The sequence below is a fragment of the Tursiops truncatus genome, chromosome 11, assembly GCF_011762595.2.
Source record: "Tursiops truncatus isolate mTurTru1 chromosome 11, mTurTru1.mat.Y, whole genome shotgun sequence".
Lineage (NCBI taxonomy): Eukaryota > Metazoa > Chordata > Mammalia > Artiodactyla > Delphinidae > Tursiops > Tursiops truncatus.
This window is the reverse complement of record NC_047044.1, coordinates 7,046,695-7,069,079: the sequence shown is the minus strand read 5'-3', so window position 1 is coordinate 7,069,079 and position 22,385 is coordinate 7,046,695. Positions and strand designations below refer to the sequence as shown.

The following is a 22,385-nucleotide window of genomic DNA, read 5'->3' as shown; positions in this document are numbered from 1 at the left end:
AGCTGTGCCTTAGAAGGGACCCTCTCCCCGGCTGCTGTGGAGTCGGAGACTGGACAAAGTAAGCAGAGCTGGCACCATAGCCTAGGGCCAGGGGACGAGCCAGCAGCTGTTTAGGAGGAAAGAGGGATGCCATGGAGTGAGGGGAGCAAGGCCAGCCCCCAGGTTTCTGGCTCCGGGGACCCTAGGACTCACACAGAACCCTGAGTTGGCCGGCCTTGGGGAGCCCTGGCCCACTGCCTCTCCGTCCCCTACCTACGGGCCAGCAACTCCGTGGCAGGAAGGTGTGGGCGGTGGGGCAACTGCAAAGGAGAAGTGGGTCTGGGGTGGTGGGTGTGGGTGTGAGAGTGGGTGTGTGGTGAGGGGGTGGGGAGCCCAGAGCTGGAGAGGAGTCAGGCCAGGGAAGGCCCTCCTATGGGGCAGAGGGGCGGCGGCGAGGCTGGAAGACTGCGCCCCAAGCCCCGCCCCATCGCCATAGCTACGGAAGCTGTTATTACCTGTTACCCCAGGGCCCTGACTTGCATCAGGCATCTCTTTTAACCCCAGTGGAGGGGGCTGGGTGTCGGGAGCCTGGAGGGGGAAGCTACTCCTGGGTGAGGGTGGAGCCAGGTCTGGGATCATTTACTTGAGCCATCACTGCAGGGGCTGCCCTGGCCTCTGTCTCATCTCACCGTGGCTGCTCTGACTCTGGGGGAGGGTTGTGGCGCTGCTGGTCGTGGACCCTGGCGCAAGCCATCTTGAGGGAGAAGCGGAGACACTCAAAGGTTTGACACAAAGGTTTCCTGGGTGCCTCCCATGTGCCTGAACAGCCAGGCGCTGAGGACGGAGCAGACAACAGGACACGTGTCGATGGAGCGTGCGGGCACCTGGCTCAGAACAAACCTTTTCACTTGCGCCTCTTAAACAGGGAAGCGGGAGGCCTCGAATCTCTGGACGACTTAGGAGTTGTTAAGAAGAGAAATTTCACCATCAGACCAATGTAGTAAAAAGTTATTCCTCAACGTATTCTTTTTTTTTTTTCTCACATAGCTCTTAAGTCAATTAATTTTTAAAATTTGTCTTCTACGTCACTTTTTAACTATGAGATGTGAGCAAGAGAGAAGAGTTAAACTTTCTAAAAATCAACGTGGTTCAAGCAAAGTTCCCTTGCTCTTTTGATAGTTTTTACTTTAAATAATTTGGTGTCATCACCTCAATGCATGTTGAAGCAGAAAACAAGGGACTTTGTTGCTGAAAAACCCTTCGGATGGAATCTATCGTGTTCTCAAGTTTTCATTCAATGATGAGTTTTTTTAAAAAGACGATTAATTTGAGTCTGTCAGGGAAAAGGGAGTCTCCCTTGATCTGTATCCCTGAAATGCCCCCCAAAACACCCTCCCCATGGTTCTGACACAGGTGTTATCATCATGAAAGTATTTCAGATGGGGAAATAAGGGCTCTGAGGGGCAAAGGGATGACCCAGCACGTTCGAGGTGGCCTGGGTGGGGGTCTGTGTCCAGCCGACTACGAAGTGTGGCCTGTGCCTTTCATGCCTCAAGGACAGGACTGGGGAAGTGAGGGAACTCTGCCTGTTGGACAAGCTCAGTGTCATGGTGGGGGCAGTCCCCAGGGGCACAGAGACCCAGCCCCCCAGATCTGGATGTGAAAGTGCTCTGAGACCCGGGATGCGTGTATTCTGTACTTAAAAATTAGTTTTATTTGTCATTTTGTGAGTAATATCTGAACACAGTCTCATGAAAAAACCCTCAAACAATACAGAAGCCTATGAGTAAGAAGGGGCATTTCCCTGCTGCCCCCAGAGGGAGTCTGTTTTCACTTTGGAGCCTTTCATCCCAGTCTGATTTTTATGCCTTTAAATTCTCGTGTACGTGCATAGAGGAAACCAGGTCTTGTGTTTCATAGACGGGCCACGTGGTGTGGATGGTTCTGTTGGCCTTTCCCATCCCTGGGCCCGTCCTGAGCGCTGTGCTGGCTCTCTTGCTCCATCTTTTGTTCTTTTCTTGGATGGACCCGGGCCCTTGGCGGTGAGACCGCAGAGCCCTAACCACTGGACTGTCAGGGAAGTCCCGCTCGCTCCGTCTTATTTTGTCACAGCGGCTGGAGCCCCCAGAGTAGTGATTCCCTTTGCCTTTCTCACGTATTAGCTCTGACATACAGCACACTGCCAGAAAGGGCCCCTCACCGGGGAGTGGGAAGGATGCGATGTTGGGCCTCTGGACACTGGGAGAGGGTGGGAGAGGCAGGGAGATCAGTACAAAGTCCTGGTGAGGCCAGAGAGACCCCGGGGCCCCTCTCCCCCTGAACCCGTTATACAAGGGCAGGTCATGCCTGTCCATGAAGCAGTTAGAAAATCCTTGCCCAGGCTCTTCCAGGCCCTCTCTGTCTACCCTCAAGCCCCCAGCCTCCCTGCACACAAACACACACACACACGCACACACACGCAGTCCAGGGGTTCCTGGCCAGAGCAGCCCCGGCAGTTCTCTCAGCCTGGCCCTAGGCTGGGGGACGCGGGCCCTCCATGGGAGGTCAGAAAGGAGACCCGGCCCTTTAGCCTCACGGCCACAGGGAAGAGAGTCCCCACCTCCTGGGGCCAGGCCTGCAGGTGTGTAAGGTGGACAGAGGCGGTGAGGCTAGGGTGGGGGCAGAGAGGAGCAGGGAACTCCCCAGCGGTCATCCCTCCGCAGGCACCATTCGGGACACCACACAGGAGGGACAAGGCCACTGGTTCGGGGCCTCCTGGGGGCTTTTGGCCCCTGTGTGACGCACAGGCCAACTCCGCGTGCAGACACCAGGTACTTACTGAGACCTGCTACGAGTCAGGCACTGTTCTAGGTTCTGGGGAGACAGCAGGGAACCACAGAGACAAAAGGCCAACAGTAAAACCATACAGTGGATGAGGAGGTGAGAAGTGCTGGGGAGAAAACGTCAGGACTGAAGGGTGGCAGGGAGGACCAGAGACTTGGGAAAGGCCCGGTGAGACCTCGGAACAGGGGGACAGAGGTGCGAGTGACCCCGGAAGATGTCTGGGGAGGAGCAGGCAAGGCCCAGGGACCGGCAGCGTGCACGCTCACCACCTGCTTGGCCCTGTGCCCTGCGTGTCACCTGAATCCCTTGCCTCAATCCTGTGGGGGGAGGTGGAATTGTGATTCTTACTTTGCAAAGAACAGAGCAAGCTCAGAAGGAAAAGGGATGAGCCAGGCAGCCCCCGGCCCCTGAGCTCTCCCACCGCCGCTCCCACGATACAACATCTGGGGGTCGATGACACTGGGGGGGTGGGGTCAGGTCCGGCACAGAAGAGGACCAAGTGCTGGGCAACCCCTCTGAGCCTGGCCTGGCAGGGCTGTTATGCAGTCAGACCAAGCCTCCACCAAATGCTAGCTCCCAGAAACCCCCAGGGAAGGCTGCCTCCTGCCCAAGCCAGGGGCCCTGGGCATTGCCCACCCCCTCTCCTTCCCAGAGCCGGTCAGGGACCCCCCTGTCCATAGGGTCACACTCAATCAGGACTCACAGATTTGGGATGTGCAGAGCCCACCACACTGTCTCCCTCAGCCTCGCCAAGTGTCTGTGAGAAGTCCTTTCACAATGATTCTCTGCATAGCCCCAGGGGAGACTGACGGATGGCAGGCTGGGGTGGGGGCAGTGTTTCAGTCAGCAGGCACCTTCTGGAAAGGGTCCCTTTGTGCTGGCCTGGCACCAGGTGTGAGGGGGCCTTGACCTCAAGAACCTCCTGCACCTTCTGTGGAGGGCCTGGAGGGTGAGCATGCGGCAGCTGCGGTGTCAGGCACTTCAGTTTCTCTGAGCTCAGGAGAACCTCAGCAGGCCGTGGGGCTCAGGGATGGGAAGTAAGCCACCCCAGGTCACACTGCAGGTTGGCCACAGACCCCAAGTCAATGGGACTCAGAGGCCAGGTCCTTTCCCACTGCATCACTTCCTCTCTGTGGCCAGGCTGCCCCTGCCTCTGCTCGCTGAGGGGTGGAGACACAGGTGCCATGCTGCGGAGCCCCCTCCCTGAAGGGAGGCCCTGCCTCCTGGGCAGACCCGGGCCTGAATGCTTGGGTCTGGGCTGCCTCCTACGGAGAATGTGAGCTCCTTGGGCCTGGGCTCCAGGGCTGCCCACAACCAGGTGGCCTGAGGACACAAAAGAACCTGTGACCCTGAACAAGCCCAGCTCCTCTGACAGCCTGGATGCCTCATCCACAAGGCGGGGGCCCAAACGTCTCACTCCCTCCTCTGTGCTCTCAGAGAGCCTGGACCGGGCAGCTCCCAGGCCCAGCAGAAGGGCATCCCTTCCGGGAGCCTTGGGCTGCCCACCCACTCGGACCTGCTGCCCAGGGGTCCATGCCAACCCTCAATAACTGCCTCAAACGTGACCACCCTGTGACCATGGCCAGCCCCAGAAGTCTTCCATTTGCTTGGAGTTTTATGTTTAAGATAACAGCTTCTGATTCTCAGTCCTCACAACCGGCTGGAAGAAAGGCATCAATTAGCCTGACCCCATTCTACAGATGAGGAAACTGAGGCACATCAAGGATAAGTGACCTGCCTGAGATGGGGAGATCAGTAAGAAGCCAAGTGCAGCCTCTCCCGTCTCCCTCCACAGCACCAAGCGCCAATTCTGGGCACCACGGGGGCGTAAAGACTGGTCTTCCGTCACCTCCCTCAGTCAAACTGTCTCCGGGACAATGTTGCTGGCCCCTACTCCCCGGCTGGGGGCAGTGGGCCTGAGGGTGGCCGGCAGCCGTTTAGGGGTTGGTCAGCTCTGCTGTGAGGCAGAGGCGGCCTCTGGGTTCCAGGGCCCCACGCCAAGCTCGCTGGAGCTGACAGCAGTGACAGCGTCACGCTCCCCCAGCACTTGGAAGGCTCCCAGATCCTCGGCTGGAGAACGTGATGCCACGCTATTTCTCATTAAATGGTACCAGGTGGCGAAGAAAACGTGGCATAGGGACCAGAGAGCGAGAGAGTGCCTCATGCTGGCTGGGGGTGGGGGCGGGTGTATGGGGAGGACCCCACCTGTCTCCAGGCAAAATGACTAGCCCAGAAGAGGCAGGCAGACTGTGCCCACACCGCTGCACTCTCCTGCTTGGACACCATGCTCCATCCCCCAAAGGCCTCCTCCCTGGCCCCCCCCCCCCCCCCCCCCCGCCCCCTCCACCCACCGCAGCCCTGCAAAGCCCTGCCCTTTGTGGCCCAGGCTCCTGAGGGGCTGAAGACAATGCCGGTTTTCTAGGAGCCGAGGGTCCTTCTGGAAGGCTGGCCTCCTGGACCTCTGCTGATCCAGCCCATCCCCGCGGATTCACTGCCCACCTTTACTGCCAGCCTCTTCCTTCAAGCCAGACCCACCCCAACCTCAGCACAGAAGCTGGCTTCCCTTCCCAGATGCTGCGAGTCCTTGGGCGATCCTTGTGCCCCAGGCCTGCTGGAGCCTGAGGCTTGCAACATCCTCCTCCTGCGGTGGGCCGGGCCCCTGGCCTGCTCTCCGCCCTCCCCTCTGTGAAGCCTCCCCCTGTGCTAATAGGAGACTGCCCTTCCAAATGGCTGCTTTCTCTGGCTCAAGGCCTGTGTGTCCACCATTTCTGTGTTCTCAGCTCAGGGCCTGCCCAGCAGAGATGCCCAAACCTTTGTTCAACGATTAGGTGCCTAAGAGAACAACCAGAGAGAAAAAGCAGAGAATTGGGGCCAGAGGTCGTCTCTGCCTCCGATTAGCTGTGCGACTGTGGATAAGCCTCTGATGACAACAGTCTCAGTTTCATTAACTGAAATGGGGAAACACTGTCAACCTCACAGGTCTGCGGGGAGGGTGGCAGGAGCGACTGTGTGAGAAGGGCTCTGTGAAGTGTGAAGCTCTGCGACGTCGGGTGGGTGACGTCTGGGACCTGAACCGAGTCTCCACAGCTGGCAGCTGAGGTTCTCGGTGGGCTGAGGGGGCTCCCTGGAAGACAGCCAGGCATCTGCAAACCTTACCGAGCACGCACGAGGGGTCGGGTGCTGGGCCAGGTCTGGAAGGAACCCAAGGAGAGGAGAAAGGCGGGCCCTACCCTTATGACGCCTGCACCGAGTTTCAGGTTGGCCCATCCTTCGGTGGAGAGCGTGAGCTGCGGCTGCCATGGTGACGTCAAAGCAGAGGCCCTGCAGTGCTGGCACCGTCCAAGGCATCAAGCAGGGCCGGTCGGTCCTGAGGCCTGAGGATGGAGGACAGGCCGGGGCACAAGCAGGAGGGGCGGGGTTGGGAGGGCGCTGTCACGCTCCAAGGTAGCCAGAACCTGGCTTTCCTCCTGAGGCCTCTCCCCCCAGGCCTCCTCTTCACCCCCAAGCTCTCACATGCATGCCCAGCCGGCCACGGGGGAGCAGCCGGAGCCCAGATCTGGCTGCCAGGGTTTCTGGATTCTAATCCCGGCACTTCCACAAATTCTAATGAGACCCAAAGGAGAAGGAAAGCAATGGTCATGGCACAATCTCTTGCTGCCAACCCAGAAAGCAGCCCTCAGATTCTCTCACTGAATTCGCACAACCTTAAGACTTCACAGTGTAATTCCTGGATGTGCACCAGGTTTTGAACTTAGCTCTGTGTGATTTCAAATAATCGTTCAAATAACTGTTCATCGAGTGCTCACCTGGCACTGTGTAAGCATCAACACGTTTATTATGAAATACAGCAGGCGCTCAGACAAGCGCAAGAGTCATACAACCTCAAGCACTTCACCTCCACCACGTCACACAATCCTCACAACGCAACAGGGTAGGGAGAACAATCTCCATTTCACACCTGGGAAAACTGAGGCCCCAGGAGGCAACAACCAGGTCCTATAACCAGGCATGGCAAGGCCAGGATGCAGAGTCAGACTGGGCTCACAGAGTCCAAGCTCCCCCCACCCGGCTCCTAATTGTTCTGAGTCAGTTTGCTCATCTGCAAAATCAGAGTGGTGGACGAGACTAGTGATTTTCAATCTTTTTTTAGCCACGGACCCTTTGTTCGGTTGAAGTCTTAAGTGGAGAGAGAACACGTCAGATGGACGAAGACCTGGGGCTCTGCTGGAGTGAGCGTGGGAGGGGGAGGGGGGCTGCAGTCCCACCAGCTGGGCTCCCTCCCCACCCCCTGCCCCCAGCACGTGCTGCTGGAGCTCGAGGACTTTGGGCCCTGAGGCAACTGCCTGCTGACCCCGGCCTGTCAAGCCCCGGCAACAGTGACTGTTTACTGAGCCGGGCACCAAGCCCTGGGGAGGGGCAGCCCGGGGGCTGGTGGCCCTCACAGGTCCTCCAGGGAGGGGTTCTCAGAGCTCTGCAGCAGGGACAGCAGGTTCAGGGCCGAGACGCTGGGCACATGGCCGGCGCAGATCTGCAGCATGCGGACCAGGCGCTGCGCCATGGTGGCTCGAAAGTCTTCTATCTGCAGAGGAAGAGCAGAGAACAGCGGTGAGGGGTCTGCTCCTCTCACGTGGAGCAGCTCCGCAGGCTGCCCGGGGGAGCGGGGTGCTGAGATGTGGGGACAGCTCAGGGCACCGCTGCCCAGCATGGCCACGCCCTTGTCCGCGCCACACCTCGCCGAGCCGTTTCCAACCACCTTAGTTTACCGAATCCTTCAAACACCCTCCAGGGATACCAGAGACGATGACCCTTGCTCCAGAAGAAATGAAGGCCCCGCAAGCTGGGCTGGCGAGGTTAGGCCAACTGTCCAGAGGCACACAGTTAGTGCCTGCAGAGCTGGCATCTGAACCAGGGCTAGTCCCAACCAACGCTGGGGTACAGTAGGCCCCAAAGGCTTCCCAACCTGGGATCTGTCTGAGAAAGACGCTCACAGGGGTAGAAAGGAGGGGTGGGTAGAGAGTGGCCCTTTCCGAGGACAGGGAGGCACTGTCAACAGACGGTTCCTATATCAGGGCCTCTGAAGGGCTGGCGGGCCCAGAGGAGCCATGGGATTAGGCAGGGGTGACAAGACTGTCCTAGGGCCTGGCATCAGATGGCGCGGGCAGATGAGGTGCTCATTAGAAATGTTGAGGAATAAACAGTGATGCTCAGATGTTCTCCCCTGACCAACAGGTGGCCTCAGAAGCATCTCCCCCTTCCCCTGTTCCCTCTCTAACTGGGGAAAGGGCGCCACCATCCACCCAGTCACCCAAGCTAGTGATCAGGCATCCCCACGTCCTCCACCATTTGCCACCCACGACATCCTGGGTTTTAAATCCAGAGGTGACGTCAGTCCTCATCACATGGCCTCATCCGCACTGAGTCTCCTCTCAGCAGAATCTGACGCAGCTGCTCCCTCCCCTTGACAAGTCTTTTCCACCTGGCTCCCAGGACCCCACCCTCCGGGGCTTCTCCTCTCACCCCACAGGCTGCTCCCTCCTCTGTGTGACATCTAACTGCTGGGGGTCCCAGGGCTTGGCCTTTGCATCTCTTTCCCCCACACTCGGTCCCCAGGTGATCTCATCCAGCTCTGTGACCTTCAAACCATCTAATTGCTGAGGATGCTCAAACTGCATCTCCAGACCTTTCCTCTGAATGTTAGACACACGTGCCGCTGCCTGCTTGGTTTCTGTGTAGACATCTAACAGACTCCTCAGTCTTAGTGTGTCTAAGACGGAGTTCCTGGGAGTCCCCCCAAACTGCAGTCGCCCCCCATCTCAGCCACAGGCAACCCTATCCTTCCAGTTGCTCAGGCTGAAAACTCCAGAGTCGACCTTGACTCTTCTTCCTCTCCTGTCTCACATCCAGGCCATCAGCACATCTGTTGGCCCCGCCCTGGAAACACCCAGCATCACAGACCATCTCATCTCCCTCTTCCCCAGACACCACTGAGCCAAGGCCACTCTTAACTCTTCCAGACACAGTCCCCAGGCCCATCTCCTTCTTTCTGCCCCTGTCTCCCTTCAGTCCACTCTCCTCCCAACAGTTGCAGGGACCCACTTAAAACCCGAGTCAGGCTGTGTTCCCCCTGCCCAGCCCCACACTTTCCATTGCTCCAGTCTAACTCAGAGTGAAAGCCACCACCTGTCCTACGACCCACAAAGCCCCACGGTCACTCTGACTCGTCTCTCACAGCTCTGCTCCAGCCACCCATGCCTCCCTGTGGACCTTGAACACAGCAGGCAAGTTCCAAACTCAGGGCCTTTGAACTTGCTGTTTCTCCAACCTAGTGGGCCTTTCCACCAGGAGACCCCACGGCGCCTTCCTTCAAGTCTTTACTTACAGGTCATTTTTTTTAGTGAGCCCCTTCAACCCCTATGTAAATCTTGCCACTTTACCACCACCTGACAGGTCACATCCATTCTCTAACACGCCATACGTTCTACTTCCTCACTTTGTTTCCTCCACTAGAACAGAATTGGGAGTTTTAAAACTGTTCTGGCTCTATGCTGCTTCCCTAGTGCCTAGAACAATGCTCGGCGCACTGTAGGTTATGTAAGAAATACTTGTTTTATTATTTTTTTAATTAATGTATTTATTTTGGCTGCATTGGGTCTTCGTTGCTGCGCGCGGGCTTTCTCTAGTTGTGGCGAGCGGGGGCTACTCTTCGTTGCGGTGCGTGGGCTTCTCATTGTGGTGGCTTCTCTTGTTGAAAAGCATGGGCTCTAGGCACGTGGGCTTCAGTAGTTGTGGCTCGTGGGCTTCAGTAGTTGTGGCACGCGGGCTTCAGTAGTTGTGGCTCGCGGGCTCTAGAGTGCAGGCTCAGTAGTTGTGGTACATGGGCTTAGTTGCTCTGTGGCATGTGAGATCCTCCCGGACCAGGGCTCGAACCTGTGTCCCCTGCATTGGCAGGCAGAGTCTTAACCACTGCACCACCAGGGAAGTCCAGAAATACTTGCTGAATAAGTCCTCTGAGCTCTGTGGCCTCTGCCTCTGAACTGTCCCTCCAAACTGCTGCTGCTCTCACTTGGACTCCACAGTCCGCTTCCCGCAGCAGCCTCGTCCCGAGGCCTCCTGCCTGTGGCCAGGCCTCCTCCCATCCACACATCATACTCCAGAGACGTGGCCCGCAAATCCCACTTCTGACCCTATCATGACGCCCCGTCACCTACAGGAAGGAATGGCTGAATTCCACTGCCAGGCTTCCAAAGCTCTGCAAATCCTTCTCCTGCTGCGTATGTTACATGTCGGTCTATTTTGCTTGCCTCTGAGAGGCAGGGCCAATATCTGAGGCATTTGTGTTCTCAGGGACCAGCACAGGGCCCGATCAGCGGAGCTGGGAAATGATTTCACTGGGCGAATCCCACACCTCCCTGGGTGTTTCCTCATATGTAAAACGGGGCTAATAATTCCTGCCACGCAAAGGCCTCAGAATACGGTGAGGCTCCAAGTCGATTAAGCGGAGGAGGGTGCCCCGAACGGGACGACAGCGGTACGAGGAGTGTTGACCGTCCAGACACTGGGTGCTTTGTGTGAGAGAATGCCAGGTCTAGGTTCTCAGCAGGGCTGCTGCTGGCTGGAAATAGAAAGTCGGCCCCAGACCTTTTTTTTTTTTTTTTTTCCCCCAGACCTTTTTTTGAGAGAAGTTCTCAGGCTAGAGGACAACCCAGGACCTGCTACAGCCTGCCACCTCATGGCCACACACAGAACTGCAGCACCACGCGCACCTCTGCCGTGGAGCAAAGATGGCGATTCCCCTTCAGCGCCAAGAGAAGGCAGGCTGTGTGCGTGTGCGTGTGCGTGTGCGTGTGTGTGCGTGTGTTGGGGGTGGGTCGACTTGTTCAAAGCCACACAGTCAGCCCGCTAAGACAGGAAAGGGACAGCTGCACGCCAACCTGGCTCTTCCGCTGACTTCCTAGCTGTGTGACTGTGAGCACGTCTCGCCTCTCCTGTTGTGAGGAAAGCCTGCAGGGACAGGCTCCTCAGGGGTGCCCCGGGCCTCAGGTCCTACCTGTGAGATCGGAGCATCGGTCTAGTCGGGGTTCTTAAAATAGTCATCAAATGTGAAACACAAATTTGTACATCTTAACCGATGCGCCGAATGAGATCTAGGGCAGGTCTAATGACTTCTGCAGTGTCGGAGTAGTAATGAGAGCTGCCCCAATCCCCATGGGACATGGCAACGTCCCGCCGCTTCTATTGCTAACAGTCACAGGTTCTGCTAATACTACTGACATCTCTTGCCTACATTCACAATGATAAATTTCTTTTAGAAGTTACTGAAAACAAGAAGTAATTTTTTTTCCTCGTCCAGGTCCGCAAATCCCCTGAATTGTTCTCCCTTCCGACCAGAGGGGTCCACAGACCCCAGAGTAAGAACCCTTGGTGATGAGGGACCACATACTGACTCAGTTCCCTCTTACGACATCACTTTGCTTTTGGGAACAGGTGCAAGACCCAGAACAGAGCAGAAACACAAATCTTTAAAACGAATCTCAAAACCAACTGAGCAGGCCTGGCGTGCGGGTGGGGCAGCCCAGGCCCTGGGAGCCCAGAGGCAGCAGCATCAACTCCTGCTGAGGACCCTTTAGCAAAAAGTCATCAGGTTCCGTACCACACAAAGAGAGGCTGAAGAGCAAAATTCAACAGCAAAATAGAAATCTGCTGTGCTGGCCCCACAATGAGCATTCACCTCGTGAGAAACACCCACACAAGCAAGTCAGGGCAGAACTAATATCACATGTATCCATCCAAGCACCTGCCCACCTACCCAGCCTCCCCTTCTGCTGCCTGCTAGACCCCCTGCCCCAGGCTGGGACCAGACAAGGTCTGCAATCCAGGGATGTAAGGGGGACACTGGGCACCTTCACTGCTGGTTAATGAGGCAGACAAGATGCCTGGCCTCACAGCACTTAACCCCAGCAGGGAAGTGAGATATTAACATGGACCCACAGGTACACACACAAGACTTAGTTACGAGTAGAGACAACGACGCAAAAGCAAGAGGTGATGGCGCCTGGTGTATGAGCAGAGCTCAAGATGTGCACGGAGCATCACCCTACTTTACATGTGCGAACCCAAGGCTTTCAGTGACCCACCCAAGGCTTACGGTGACCCACCCAAGGACGGCGAGCAGAAGAGCCAGGATTCAAATGAGGATCTTGTCTCCATATCAGGACCCCCTTCACCAGGGTACTCGGCGAGCCTCCAAGGAGCATCCCTGCCACGGCCACTGTGTGCTGACTGCCCCACCCCTCAACCCGCGTGCTTGGGGTCCTCACCTCCAGGTCGCAGAAGAGCAGGGGGCTCCGGTAGGTGTGGGCCAGCTGCATGACGGTGTTCCGGTGAATGCTGCAGTGGCTCTCCCGCCCAGCTGCAAAGAAGCCACGGCCTGTAATCTCTACCTTCATGACTGTGATCTAGGAAGCACTGGGCCAAGTAGTTCATTTCCCCTCTCTGGGCCTCCGTTTCTTACTAGTCAGTGGGGTGACAAGCCTGTTCTACCTTCCTTTCAGGGCAGTCAAGATCATCAAATCAGAAAATAGGCTGAAGGGGCTTGGAGAGAGTCCTCAATAAAAACACGAATTTCCTCATCTGTGAAATGAGGATAGTAACGACCCCTACCCTGCTGAGTTACTATCGAGATTCAATGAATGAACACACAGAAGTGACCTGGTGTCCATTTATCCAGCAGTGCTTAATGAGAATCATCTGCGCCAGGCCCTTCCTGCAAGGAGCTCGCAGTGTAGCTGGTGGGGCAGGCACACCGTCAGTGTAGGTAGAAGGGTTAGGAGTCTCTGACAGAGGCATGTGTGGGATGGATACCCTGAGGGCCCAGACTGCAGGGCTGGTCAGGTCCCCCAGGAGGCAGAAAATAGGGGTTAGCGAGATAAAGAAGAGGAAAGAGTATTTGAGAGAAGCCACATGGTACAATCATTAAAGGCATGGGCTCTGGAATATGACTCTCTACGTGTGAATCTCTGCTCTACCACTGCTCAGCTGCGGGGCCTTGGGCAAGTTACCTAACCTCGTGACCACAGTTTCCTCTGCTGCAAAACAGAGAAAATAGTACCTACTACAGTAGTACCTGTCGTGAAGATTAAGTAATATAGAAACAAAGCACTTAGGACAGTGTCTGGTCTATTGTGAGTGCTCGATGTAGGGTAGCTGTTATTATTTCCACTGTTGATATTACCAAGTTTCAGAGAACTATAAGCTGAGCCAAAGAGGGGAAGAGTAATAGGAAATAAGACAGGAAGCAGGGGCCAAACTGCAAAATACTTTGTGCCTTTACAGGAGTTTGGATTTTACTCTGAAAGCCACAGAGAGCCACTAGGCACCTCTAAGCCGTTATCTCAGCGGAATTAACTTGGCAGACGGATCAGCTCAGATTTGCTTTATAAAGACTGACAACATCAGATTCCAAAATGCATGTGTTTTCCATCACCCAGGCTGCCTTTGCAAGGAGTCCACCACAGGCCCAGCCACAGCCTGCCCTGGGTTGGCGAGGGAGGGGGTGAGCGGCGGGGGAGGGATGCACTTACCGCCTGTGGCGAGGAAGCTCACCTTCCCCAGGAAGAAGGTGGCGTCCACATGGTGCAGGGACTCCTCAACATTCCGGAGGCTGCAGTGGCCAGGGCGAGAGGACAAAGCAGAGGACAAACCTCACAACAGAGAAAGCAGAAGCCGCCCCGCCTCTGCTGCCAGAGAGGCCAGAGAACGAGAGGAGGGTGACAGGAAACAGCCCTAGAGGAATACTTTGTCCTTTCATATCTTTAAACTACACTTTTTTTTTTTTTTTTGCGGTACGCGGGCCTCTCACTGTTGTGGCCTCTCCCGTTGCGGAGCACAGGCTCCAGACACGCAGGCTCAGCGGCCATGGCTCACGGGCCCAGCCGCTCCATGGCATGTGGGATCTTCCCGGACCGGGGCACGAACCTGTGTCCCCTGCATCAGCAGGCGGACTCTCAACCGCTGCACCACCAGGGAAACCCTACATTTTTTAAAAAATTTAATTTTATTTATTTTTTTATACAGCAGGTTCTTATTAATCATCCATTTTATACACATCAGTGTATACATGTCAATCCCAATCTCCCAATACATCCCACCACCCCCCTCCCACCCCGGCACTTTTCCCCCTTAGTGTCCATACGTCTGTTCTCTACATTTGTGTGTCTATTTCTGCCCTGCAAATCGGTTCATCTGTACCATTTTTCTAGATTCCACATATATGTGTTAATATACAATATTTGTTTCTCTCTGACTTACTTCACTCTGTATGACAGTCTCTAGACTCATCCACGTCTCCACAAATGACCCAATTTCGTCCCCTTTTATACTGAATAATATTCCATTGCATATATGTGCCACATCTTCTTTATCCATTCATCTGTCGATGGGCATTTAGGTTGCTTCCATGACCTGGCTATTGTAAACAGTGCTGCAATGAACACTGTGGTCCATGTCTCTTTTTGAGTTATGGTTTCCTCAGGGTATATGCCCAGTAGTGGCATTGCTGGGTCAGATGGTAGTTCTGTTTTTGGCTACTCCACACGGTTTGTGAGATCTTAGCTCCCCGACCAGGGATGAACGTGGGCCCTCGGCAGTGAGAGCGAGGAGTCCTAACCACTGGACTGCCAGGGAATTTCCCAAACTACTTTTAATTACAAAGTGACTCAAGTTCGTAATATAATCAAACAGTAAATACGGGTGTATAAGTAAAAAGTAGAAGTCCCCGTCTCCAGCACCACCTTCCGTTTCAACTCCCCAGAGATACTGTTGCTGACAGTTGGGGGTGTAATTCTTCTGGAATATTTTTCATATGCAAATACAGACAGTGATAGGTACCAGCATCCAGTTGGGTCTAACTGGGTTCGACAACTCTGTTACATTCTTTGGAATGACCACACAGTACCACAAACTACTTTCCCTGTGATGGACATTTAAACGGTCTCCTCTTGTTCACCGTTACGAAAGATGCTGCATGAATTTTCTTTCCCACAGGTCCTTACACATCCAAGCAAACGTTTCTGTAGGACAGATGCTAGAAGTGGAATGGCTGGGTCACAGTATGTGTCTTTTTTAAGTGTAGATAAGTATTGCTGAATTGCTTTGCATTAAGATTACAGTGATTTTAAGTCATATCAATCATATGAAAACACTCTTTTCCTCTAAGCAACGGCACCCTGACCTTCTGGGTTGAGGCTTTCATTCACTCGTGTCCAGGGAGTGATGAAGGAACCTGTGGTCTCCTGGCCAAAAAGCCATCTCAAAGGTCAGGCTTCAGGCTGAATGAACACAGCCTGAGGCCAACAGCAACAGCGGCCCTGCCCCTAAGTGTGGCTGTGAAGCAGGATCTCTCCAAAGACTTGGGCCAGTGTCCCTTCTGGTGAACAGAGAGATCTCACCCAAAGAGCAACAGATCTGCTGAGCCAGGGCCTTCTGGCAACCACGGCAGATCTCAGCGCCACCTGGGCCTAAGTCACCACTGACTGGTTCCAACCGGTCAGGTAGTGCGGTCTGGACTTGGTCCTGATGCTACAGGTATCTGGTGTCTCTATGCCACTGGATTCCCAGGTGTTTCCACCACATCCTTCCCTTGATCCCTACCACAGGCCCAGGTATCTGCCTTGGTTTCTGTGCTGGACACTGTGTCCTGCTCTTAGCCTGCTGTCACCCAGGAGGGAGAGGGCAGACCTTTCTTCTGTACTCCCTAGGCTGGCTGCAGTCCTGTCCCCAGGGTTGCCAGCACCATAGGGAGACCGGATCAGGCCACCAGCATCAACACCACCCATGCTGCCACTGCCACGGGCCCGCGCTAGACTGGCTCTGATGCTGCCCAGGCCTCGACAGTCCTCCGAACACACTACACTCCTCCTGCCCTTTGCATTAACCCTCCACCTGGAACATTCTGCTCACTTTCTCTTTCCCTGGCTAATTTCTCGTCATCTCTCAGGTGTCTACTTAAATGTCACCTCCACCGGGAAGTCTAGCCTGACCTAAGTCCTGGGAGTCAGAGGTCTTGTTTGGGCTCTCACAGCCCCCTGCTTCCTTCTTTTTACAGTACCCATCGCAGGTACTGTAACTGTCTGTTCAAAAGTCTAGCCTCCTCCCCTAATGGACCTTGAGGACAGGGTCTGTTTCATTCATGTCTGTGCCTGCTGTCAGGGATACACAGTAGGCCTCAGAGAGCCAAATGACAGATGACACTGCTGGCATTTATCAGTGTCTTTTAAACATCTTGCATTGGCCACTGGCTCCCCGCTCCTCACCGTCTAAGTTAACCCCAGGCAGCCTCTCCCTGTCTCCTCTCCTTCCCATCACAAGTGAGGCCACTGTCCCAGCACATCCCCGCGCCAGGTCTACCTGAGCCCGGCAGCCCCCATCCTCTGGCTCTCACCTGTGTTTGCTGTGAAGGTTGACCACGAACACAATCAAGTCAATTCGGGGCCGATTCACATTGGAGGGCAGAGGGAGGGACTTTGCCAAGTGGCTGAAAAACAAGAAATTGCAGGACTAAATACGTACCCACATCACAATGACTGTTCACATGCCGCCCGTCACAGGGAAGAGGCTGTCAAGAGCTCCTCTCCTATTCACCTGAAGCAAGACTTTTCAGGTGAGCACAGGGGCAGGGCAGAGCTGGTCCTATCCAGATGACTCCTGCTCTACTCTCCCTGCCAGAAAGTTTAGTAACTGCCTTGGCAAGAGGGAGTTTTGGATATAAGATGGCATGAGGCTAGACATCTACACTGCATGCTGGGAGGGAGACCAGGCTCAGAAGCGGGGGAGGGTGTTGGACTGTGAAGTTCAGGTGTTAAGATTGAAGCTCTTTGGAGTAAGACAGAAGTGGCCCCAAATCCCAGGTCTGCCAATTATCAGCTATGTGACCTTGGGTAAGTCACCCTCATCATTCTTGTCTGGACTTAGTCTCAGATTGTCAAATACCCACCTGAAGGGTTTTTTTGAATCCTCTACTTCTGCCCATTTCCACATATGACTATTACTCATCTGCCCCCCACCCCTCAGCTTATAATTTAAGAATACCAAAAAGTATACAAAACACAAAAGTTAAAAAAGAAACACATACTCCTAAAAGTTCAGTTACCTAGAAATAACTACTATTAACGTGAGAACATTTTTCTAAACATCTCTCCATGTACATAATGTATACACATTCAGACACTAGAATACAGTAGATGTAATCGAAAAATAGGAGGGAGTTCCCTGGCAGTCCAGTGGTTAGCATGTAGCGCTTTCACTGCCGTGGCCCAGGTTCAATCCCTGGTCGTGGAACTAAGAACCCGCAAGGGGCATGGTGCAGCCAAAAAATAAAAAATAAAAATAAATAAAAATAGGATAATAGTATTAATTTTATCTGAATTTAGTGGAAGCAAAATAACTAAAGTAGAACTGAAAAAAAAGATGAACTTTGGATAAATTATTTTTTAATCACAAGAAGTTATTTCCTCAAAGAACCCAATTAAAAAAAGATTATGGAATAAATGAGTAAGTTGGTATCATTTTTAACAGTTTTCATTCTACCTATATGGGATTGATTCTCTATTATTAAGAAAAGTGAGAAAATTAGCATTCTTATAATCTACCTTACCATTTGGACAAAACTTACAAATGTAATTTATATTGCTATTATTAATGGTATTATTATATACATTTATATTTTGCTCTAACCATAACTTCGGACCTCAGCTAATGAAGTTGCCACTCTAGAACATGAGAGAGACAAAGGGTACTGAGGAAGGTCTCTCACTGGCAACTAAATGCTTCAGCAATAAAGAGACAATCATTTTTGCTCACAACTCATTGGCCAGAACTAGTCACGTGGCTCCACATAACCACAAAAGGTCAAACCTAGTTCCTGCCAAATACTACAAATGCAGAGAGCTGAAAATACTTGACAACAGAATGAACAGATGACCATATGGGTGATTTGCTTCTCCTGCCTAAAAGTCTGAAGAATTATTTACTTCAGAAGTAAATAATTGTCCATTTTTCCTGGAACAAGATATATGTACCCTTTTTAATGGACAAATTCAACTCTTCACTCATTCCAGGGAAGTCTTCTTCTACTACACTTCAAATACTTTTGCTGTAATTTTCTCAAATCTTTCTTCTTTGTAAATAATTAAGTCTTTAACCACATCTACTCTGATCCTTGCTGTTTCTATGTATTTATTAGATAGATTTCATATGGTATTATTTTTCACCTTTTTTGTCCTTAGCTCTGCAACCTCCCTTTTCCTCTCATTCTGTTGTGTTATTATTTGGTCTTTGAACGCTTCTTTAAAAAATTCATGTTCCTATTAAATTCCTCAATGGCACAGAGAACTCAAAAAGGAGCTTTCTTCCCCTTTCCCCAGAGTGGGTTCTTCATCAGATTTTTTGCATGTCATGTGACTCTTTTTTGCCAATGGTTTCCATCTTGCTGAATGTAGGCAATTTTATCCACGTTTTCCATTTACTCTGATGCTAATTAAATTATTTTTTTTGACTTTTTTTTGGGGGGGGGCCTTGCCCCATGGCATTCAGGATCTTAGATCCTGGACCAGGGATCAAACCCGTGCCCCCTGCAGCGGAAGCACAAAGTTCCAACCACTGGACCACCAGGGAAGTCCCAAATTAATTTTTTTTTATCCTTTCCAATTTCTGAGCTATGGGTTTGAGATTATTGGTTATTGTGTTTGGTGTTCTATAGCCAAAGAACCTGGCAACATAGGTAGAGCACAGATGGACATATGAACAATCTTTATTTTGAGGGAAAGATTACGTTGAAGGAGAATGATCCAAATCTAGAGGGTATTTCCTCTGTGGGAATTGGAAATGCCCCATACTAGGTAGAATAAGGGAACATAATCTTTATCAGGGAGAATGACACCCACATGTATTCAGTCACTTGACTCCTGCCAGCAGCTGTTTCTACTCCCTCTCAGTTAGAAGAAGGAAAACAAAATATACTTTTGGAGAAAAAGTTACTTTTTCTCCAAATTTGGGGGTTATCTGAGCATGTACTCTGTGCCAAGTATTGCTCAAGGCACTGGGGATTCACCAATGAGCAAAAGTCAAAGTCCCTGCCCTCAAGGGGCTGACCTTGGTCCCTAGGGGTGGCAGACTGGAAACAAGTAAAGAAACATGGCAACTTCTTATAGTGACAAGTGCTAGAGGAAAATAGAAAAACTGTGTGACAGTGATGGAGGAGGCCTTTGGACGGGGACAGATCACGCGTTAGGACGGAGTCTCTGAGGGGTTGGTCAACCGGCTCCACCTGTGCCCGCCTCTCTGGTGGTCCCCCTACAGCCAACCCCGCTCTCCCTTGCGCCCAGGCCAGCGATCGGACACCCCCAGCATAAGGCTACTTACACCTTCAGCTCCGATGTGCAATCCTCCTTGAGCATCGCTTCGGCCAGCTGCTGCAGAAGAGCATCCTCCGTGCCCACCAGCTGCCCAGAGAGAGAAGGCGACCGACTGATACCTGGACACAGCAGTCCCGCTGGAGGGCCCGGACGGCCGCGAACCCAAGATTCTGGCTCCAGCGCGCGAGGCACCCTTTTACCGAGAGGACTCCGGCAGAGGGCCCGAGGTTTGCACCCTCTCCGGTCCTGCCCGGAAAGCACTCACTACCTCCCCGGACCCTTCCTGGAAAGGCATCGTCTCTCCCGGAGGTCCGATCCCTCTACGCGGGAAAACAGAGTTTTGGACAGCCGGCACCCCGCCCTGCGCGCGGTCGCCCCGCCCAGCCGCCCCATCAATCAGAAACTGCGCACTTATTGGTGGGGATGTCCCTCAGCCTCAGAAGGGCGGGTACTCCGATTGGTTCAGAGTGTGGCTCTCCGGCCCACCACACCCCAGCCAGAACAGCCCACGCCAGCACCTCAGAGAGCGCAGGGGACCTGGCGGCTGAGGCACAGCCTGGGAGGAAAGGCGGGCGGGAGAATCTGGGCTGCTGACGCCTACCAAGATGGTGGCCGTGTTCAGGCCAGGCAGTTTGTCCAGCGGCCGCAACACCGACATCCCAGGGACAGGCCGAACCGCCGCTCGTGCAGTGCGCGCCGGGCTTTCAAACCACCCTGTGGCCCACCCCTTGTGCGTAATCGCGGGTCACGTGACAGTGCTTGGGCAGGACCTTCTTAAAGGAACCACTACCGCCTTTTCCGAGGAGAGGTTCCACCGCTGGCTCTAGGCACATAGGGTGCTGCCTGCGGGACAAGACTTTTATTTCACGACTGGGAGAAAGAAGATATTCAGTGATTCAGTTATTCATTTTCATTAATTCGTGCTCATTCAAGGTGCTCTTGATTCCTTCCAAACCTGTCCCTCACACATCTTCTCCATCTCAGTTGACTCCGTCCTTGCAGCTGCAAAGAACAAAATCTTGGGTCATTCTTGACTCCTCTTCCCCGCACCTCACAATCAATCCGTAAGCAAGCCTGTGGGTTCTATTCTTAAAATGCAAGAAGCCGACCATTTCTCACCACCTCCACCCCAGCACCAGGAGAAGCCACTCTCCTCTCTCACCAGGTCTACTGTAAGAGCCTTCTCACTGGCTCCCTGCTTCCACCCTGGTCTCCAGGGCTACTGGCTATTCTCCACACAGCAATCGGAGTCATCCTTTAAAAAGAGAAATCAGAGCAGGCCACTTCTCTGGTCAAAACCCATCAATAGTTCTCCTCTTGCTCAGGTACATTGCAAATGCCTTACGGGGCCTTTGAGGCTCTGTGGGTTCTGGCCCCTGACAGTCTCTCTGGCCTCATCTTCTGCCCTTCTCCCTCTAAAAACGGCTCTAGGACCCCTGGCCCTGTGGTTCCCTCTGGCTGAAATGCTCTCCTCCCAAATAGTCACATGGCTTGTTTCCTCACTTTATTCAGGTTTCTGCTGCAATGTCACCTCATCAGAGGGGGCTTTCTTAACGACCCTATCTAAAATAGCAAGCCCTCCCATAATCCCTCTCTCCCCTTTTCTGCTCAGTTTTCTCAATAGCACTTCACATATTGACTAGAACTGGGCAGCACCTGAGATTTTACAAACTAATAAACTGTTACTGTTTATTACTGATTAGTAATAGTCTGTTACCTTTTCATGGATGCTGCAGAAGACATGAAACTCCTGGGTAAGGGACAAAGGACATTATTACTCAAGGTAAAAGCAGCAGCTGTGGCTTTACCTTTGTTTGTGTCATTTTCCCCACGTCCCGCAAGCCCTGCAAAGGACCCACCCATCATGTTTGCCTGTACACCTCGTGGATGGCCTTATAGGAGAGGAACACAGAGGTTAGAAATTCAAACACTGTAAAACAGTGAGTGGTAGGCATGCCTGTCCTTTTTCCGGTTGCTTGTTTTTCCTGTTCTTTTCCCAACCCTCAAGGTTGCTTGCTGCAAAAACAAACCCTTAGAAATGGCCTGGGTAAAGAGCTTTCAGAGCCTTGCTTTCTTGGCATGCCCAGCAAGAACCTGCAGGGACTCAGAGCCCACAGCAGATTGCTTCTCCCAACAGTTATATAATATCTGCTCATTGTCTGTCTCTCCAACTAGAGCATAAGATACATGAGGGCAAAATTTTGTCAGTTTGTATGTCCAGCACTTTAAAAAATGTCTGGTACATAGTAGTTGCTCAAGAAATATTTGATGAATGAATGAATCGATTTACATCCGTTTGTTTATTCTCAGCAGTGATTCATTCATTCATTTCCTAGGGAAGACCCAATGCCCCACCCTGGGAACACAGATGAATCAGATGTTACTGACCAACTCAGTGTGATGGGGGAGTAGGACCGTGATCTCACAGTGTGTTCATTACTGTGACATGTGGGAGAAAAGAGGCATATTCCTGTCTAACCTAAATCCTTCTCACTGCGAACCAAACTAGTTATACCTTGCTTAGAAAGAGCAGGAAGTACGTGGCTTCAGGGAGCCCCTGCCCCAGCACAGATGGTGTTTTGATTCCCCATGGCACAGGGCACGGAGGGGACTCCCTGACAGTCAGGTAGTAGTAAGTACTAGGAAAATAAAGTAAGGTGGGCTAGGGGATAGAACGTGATGGGTAGGAGGAGGTACTTTAGGTCAGGGGAGGCCTAGCTAAGAAGGTGATGTTTGGGCAGATGTCTGCATGCGGTGAGAGAGGAGCCAATTAAATATAGTGAAGAAGGGAGGGTGGGAGGAGACGCAAGAGGGAGGGGTTATGGGGATACATGTATACATACAGCTGATTCACTTTGTTATACAGCAGACACTAACACACCATTGTAAAGCAATTATACTCCAATAAAGATGTTAAAAAATAATAAAATGGAAAAAAAGAAAAATGCTAAATAAATATAGTGAAGAAGAGGATTCAGGCAGAAGGAGCAGCAAGTGATAAGACCCCAAGTGGGGAGCATTCCTGACACTTCTGAGGAGCAGCAAGGAGGCCAGTGGCTGAAGCAGGTGGGATGAGGAGCGAAGGAGATGAAGCTAGAGAGCTGATCGAGGGCCAGGTGACTGAGGCCCTTAGAGAGTCAAGGAAAGACATTGGACCCTGCTCAGCATGGTCCA

General features: G+C 52.8%; 1 protein-coding gene across 4 annotated transcripts; it reads right to left on the bottom strand.

Annotated features, from left to right (window-relative positions):
- Positions 1-6,612: 6,612 nt before the first annotated feature.
- On the bottom strand, positions 6,613-19,931 carry CENPM (centromere protein M). 4 transcript variants are annotated; one of them, XM_033865929.2, is made up of 6 exons: positions 19,813-19,931; positions 19,219-19,298; positions 16,241-16,333; positions 13,383-13,462; positions 12,120-12,211; positions 6,613-7,381 (listed from the first exon to the last, which is right to left on the bottom strand). In XM_033865929.2, exons 1-6 carry the CDS (start codon positions 19,867-19,869, stop codon positions 7,241-7,243), a joined length of 543 nt encoding a protein of 180 aa, XP_033721820.1. In that variant the 5' UTR covers positions 19,870-19,931; the 3' UTR covers positions 6,613-7,240. The 4 variants fall into 4 exon arrangements, with proteins under 4 accessions (XP_033721820.1, XP_033721821.1, XP_073644216.1 ...); XM_073788115.1 differs by lacking the exon at positions 6,613-7,381 and adding an exon at positions 7,388-9,738; XM_073788116.1 differs by lacking the exon at positions 6,613-7,381 and adding an exon at positions 7,388-9,738 and having other exon boundaries at positions 13,405-13,462.
- Between the last annotated feature and the right edge of the window lie 2,454 nt (positions 19,932-22,385).

What these genes read in the sequence shown, in the direction of transcription:
- CENPM (XM_033865929.2), bottom strand. Translation starts at nt 19,869, where the DNA reads ATGTCGGTGTTGCGGCCGCTGGACAAACTGCCTGGCCTGAACACGGCC. An exon ending in TGAACACGGCCACCATCTTG is followed by an intron (nt 19,299 to 19,812) that starts GTAGGCGTCAGC and finishes CTCTCTGGGCAG; the next exon opens with CTGGTGGGCACGGAGGATGC. An exon ending in GAGCTTCCTCGCCACAGGCG is followed by an intron (nt 12,212 to 13,382) that starts GTAAGTGCATCC and finishes GCTTCTTTGCAG; the next exon opens with CTGGGCGGGAGAGCCACTGC.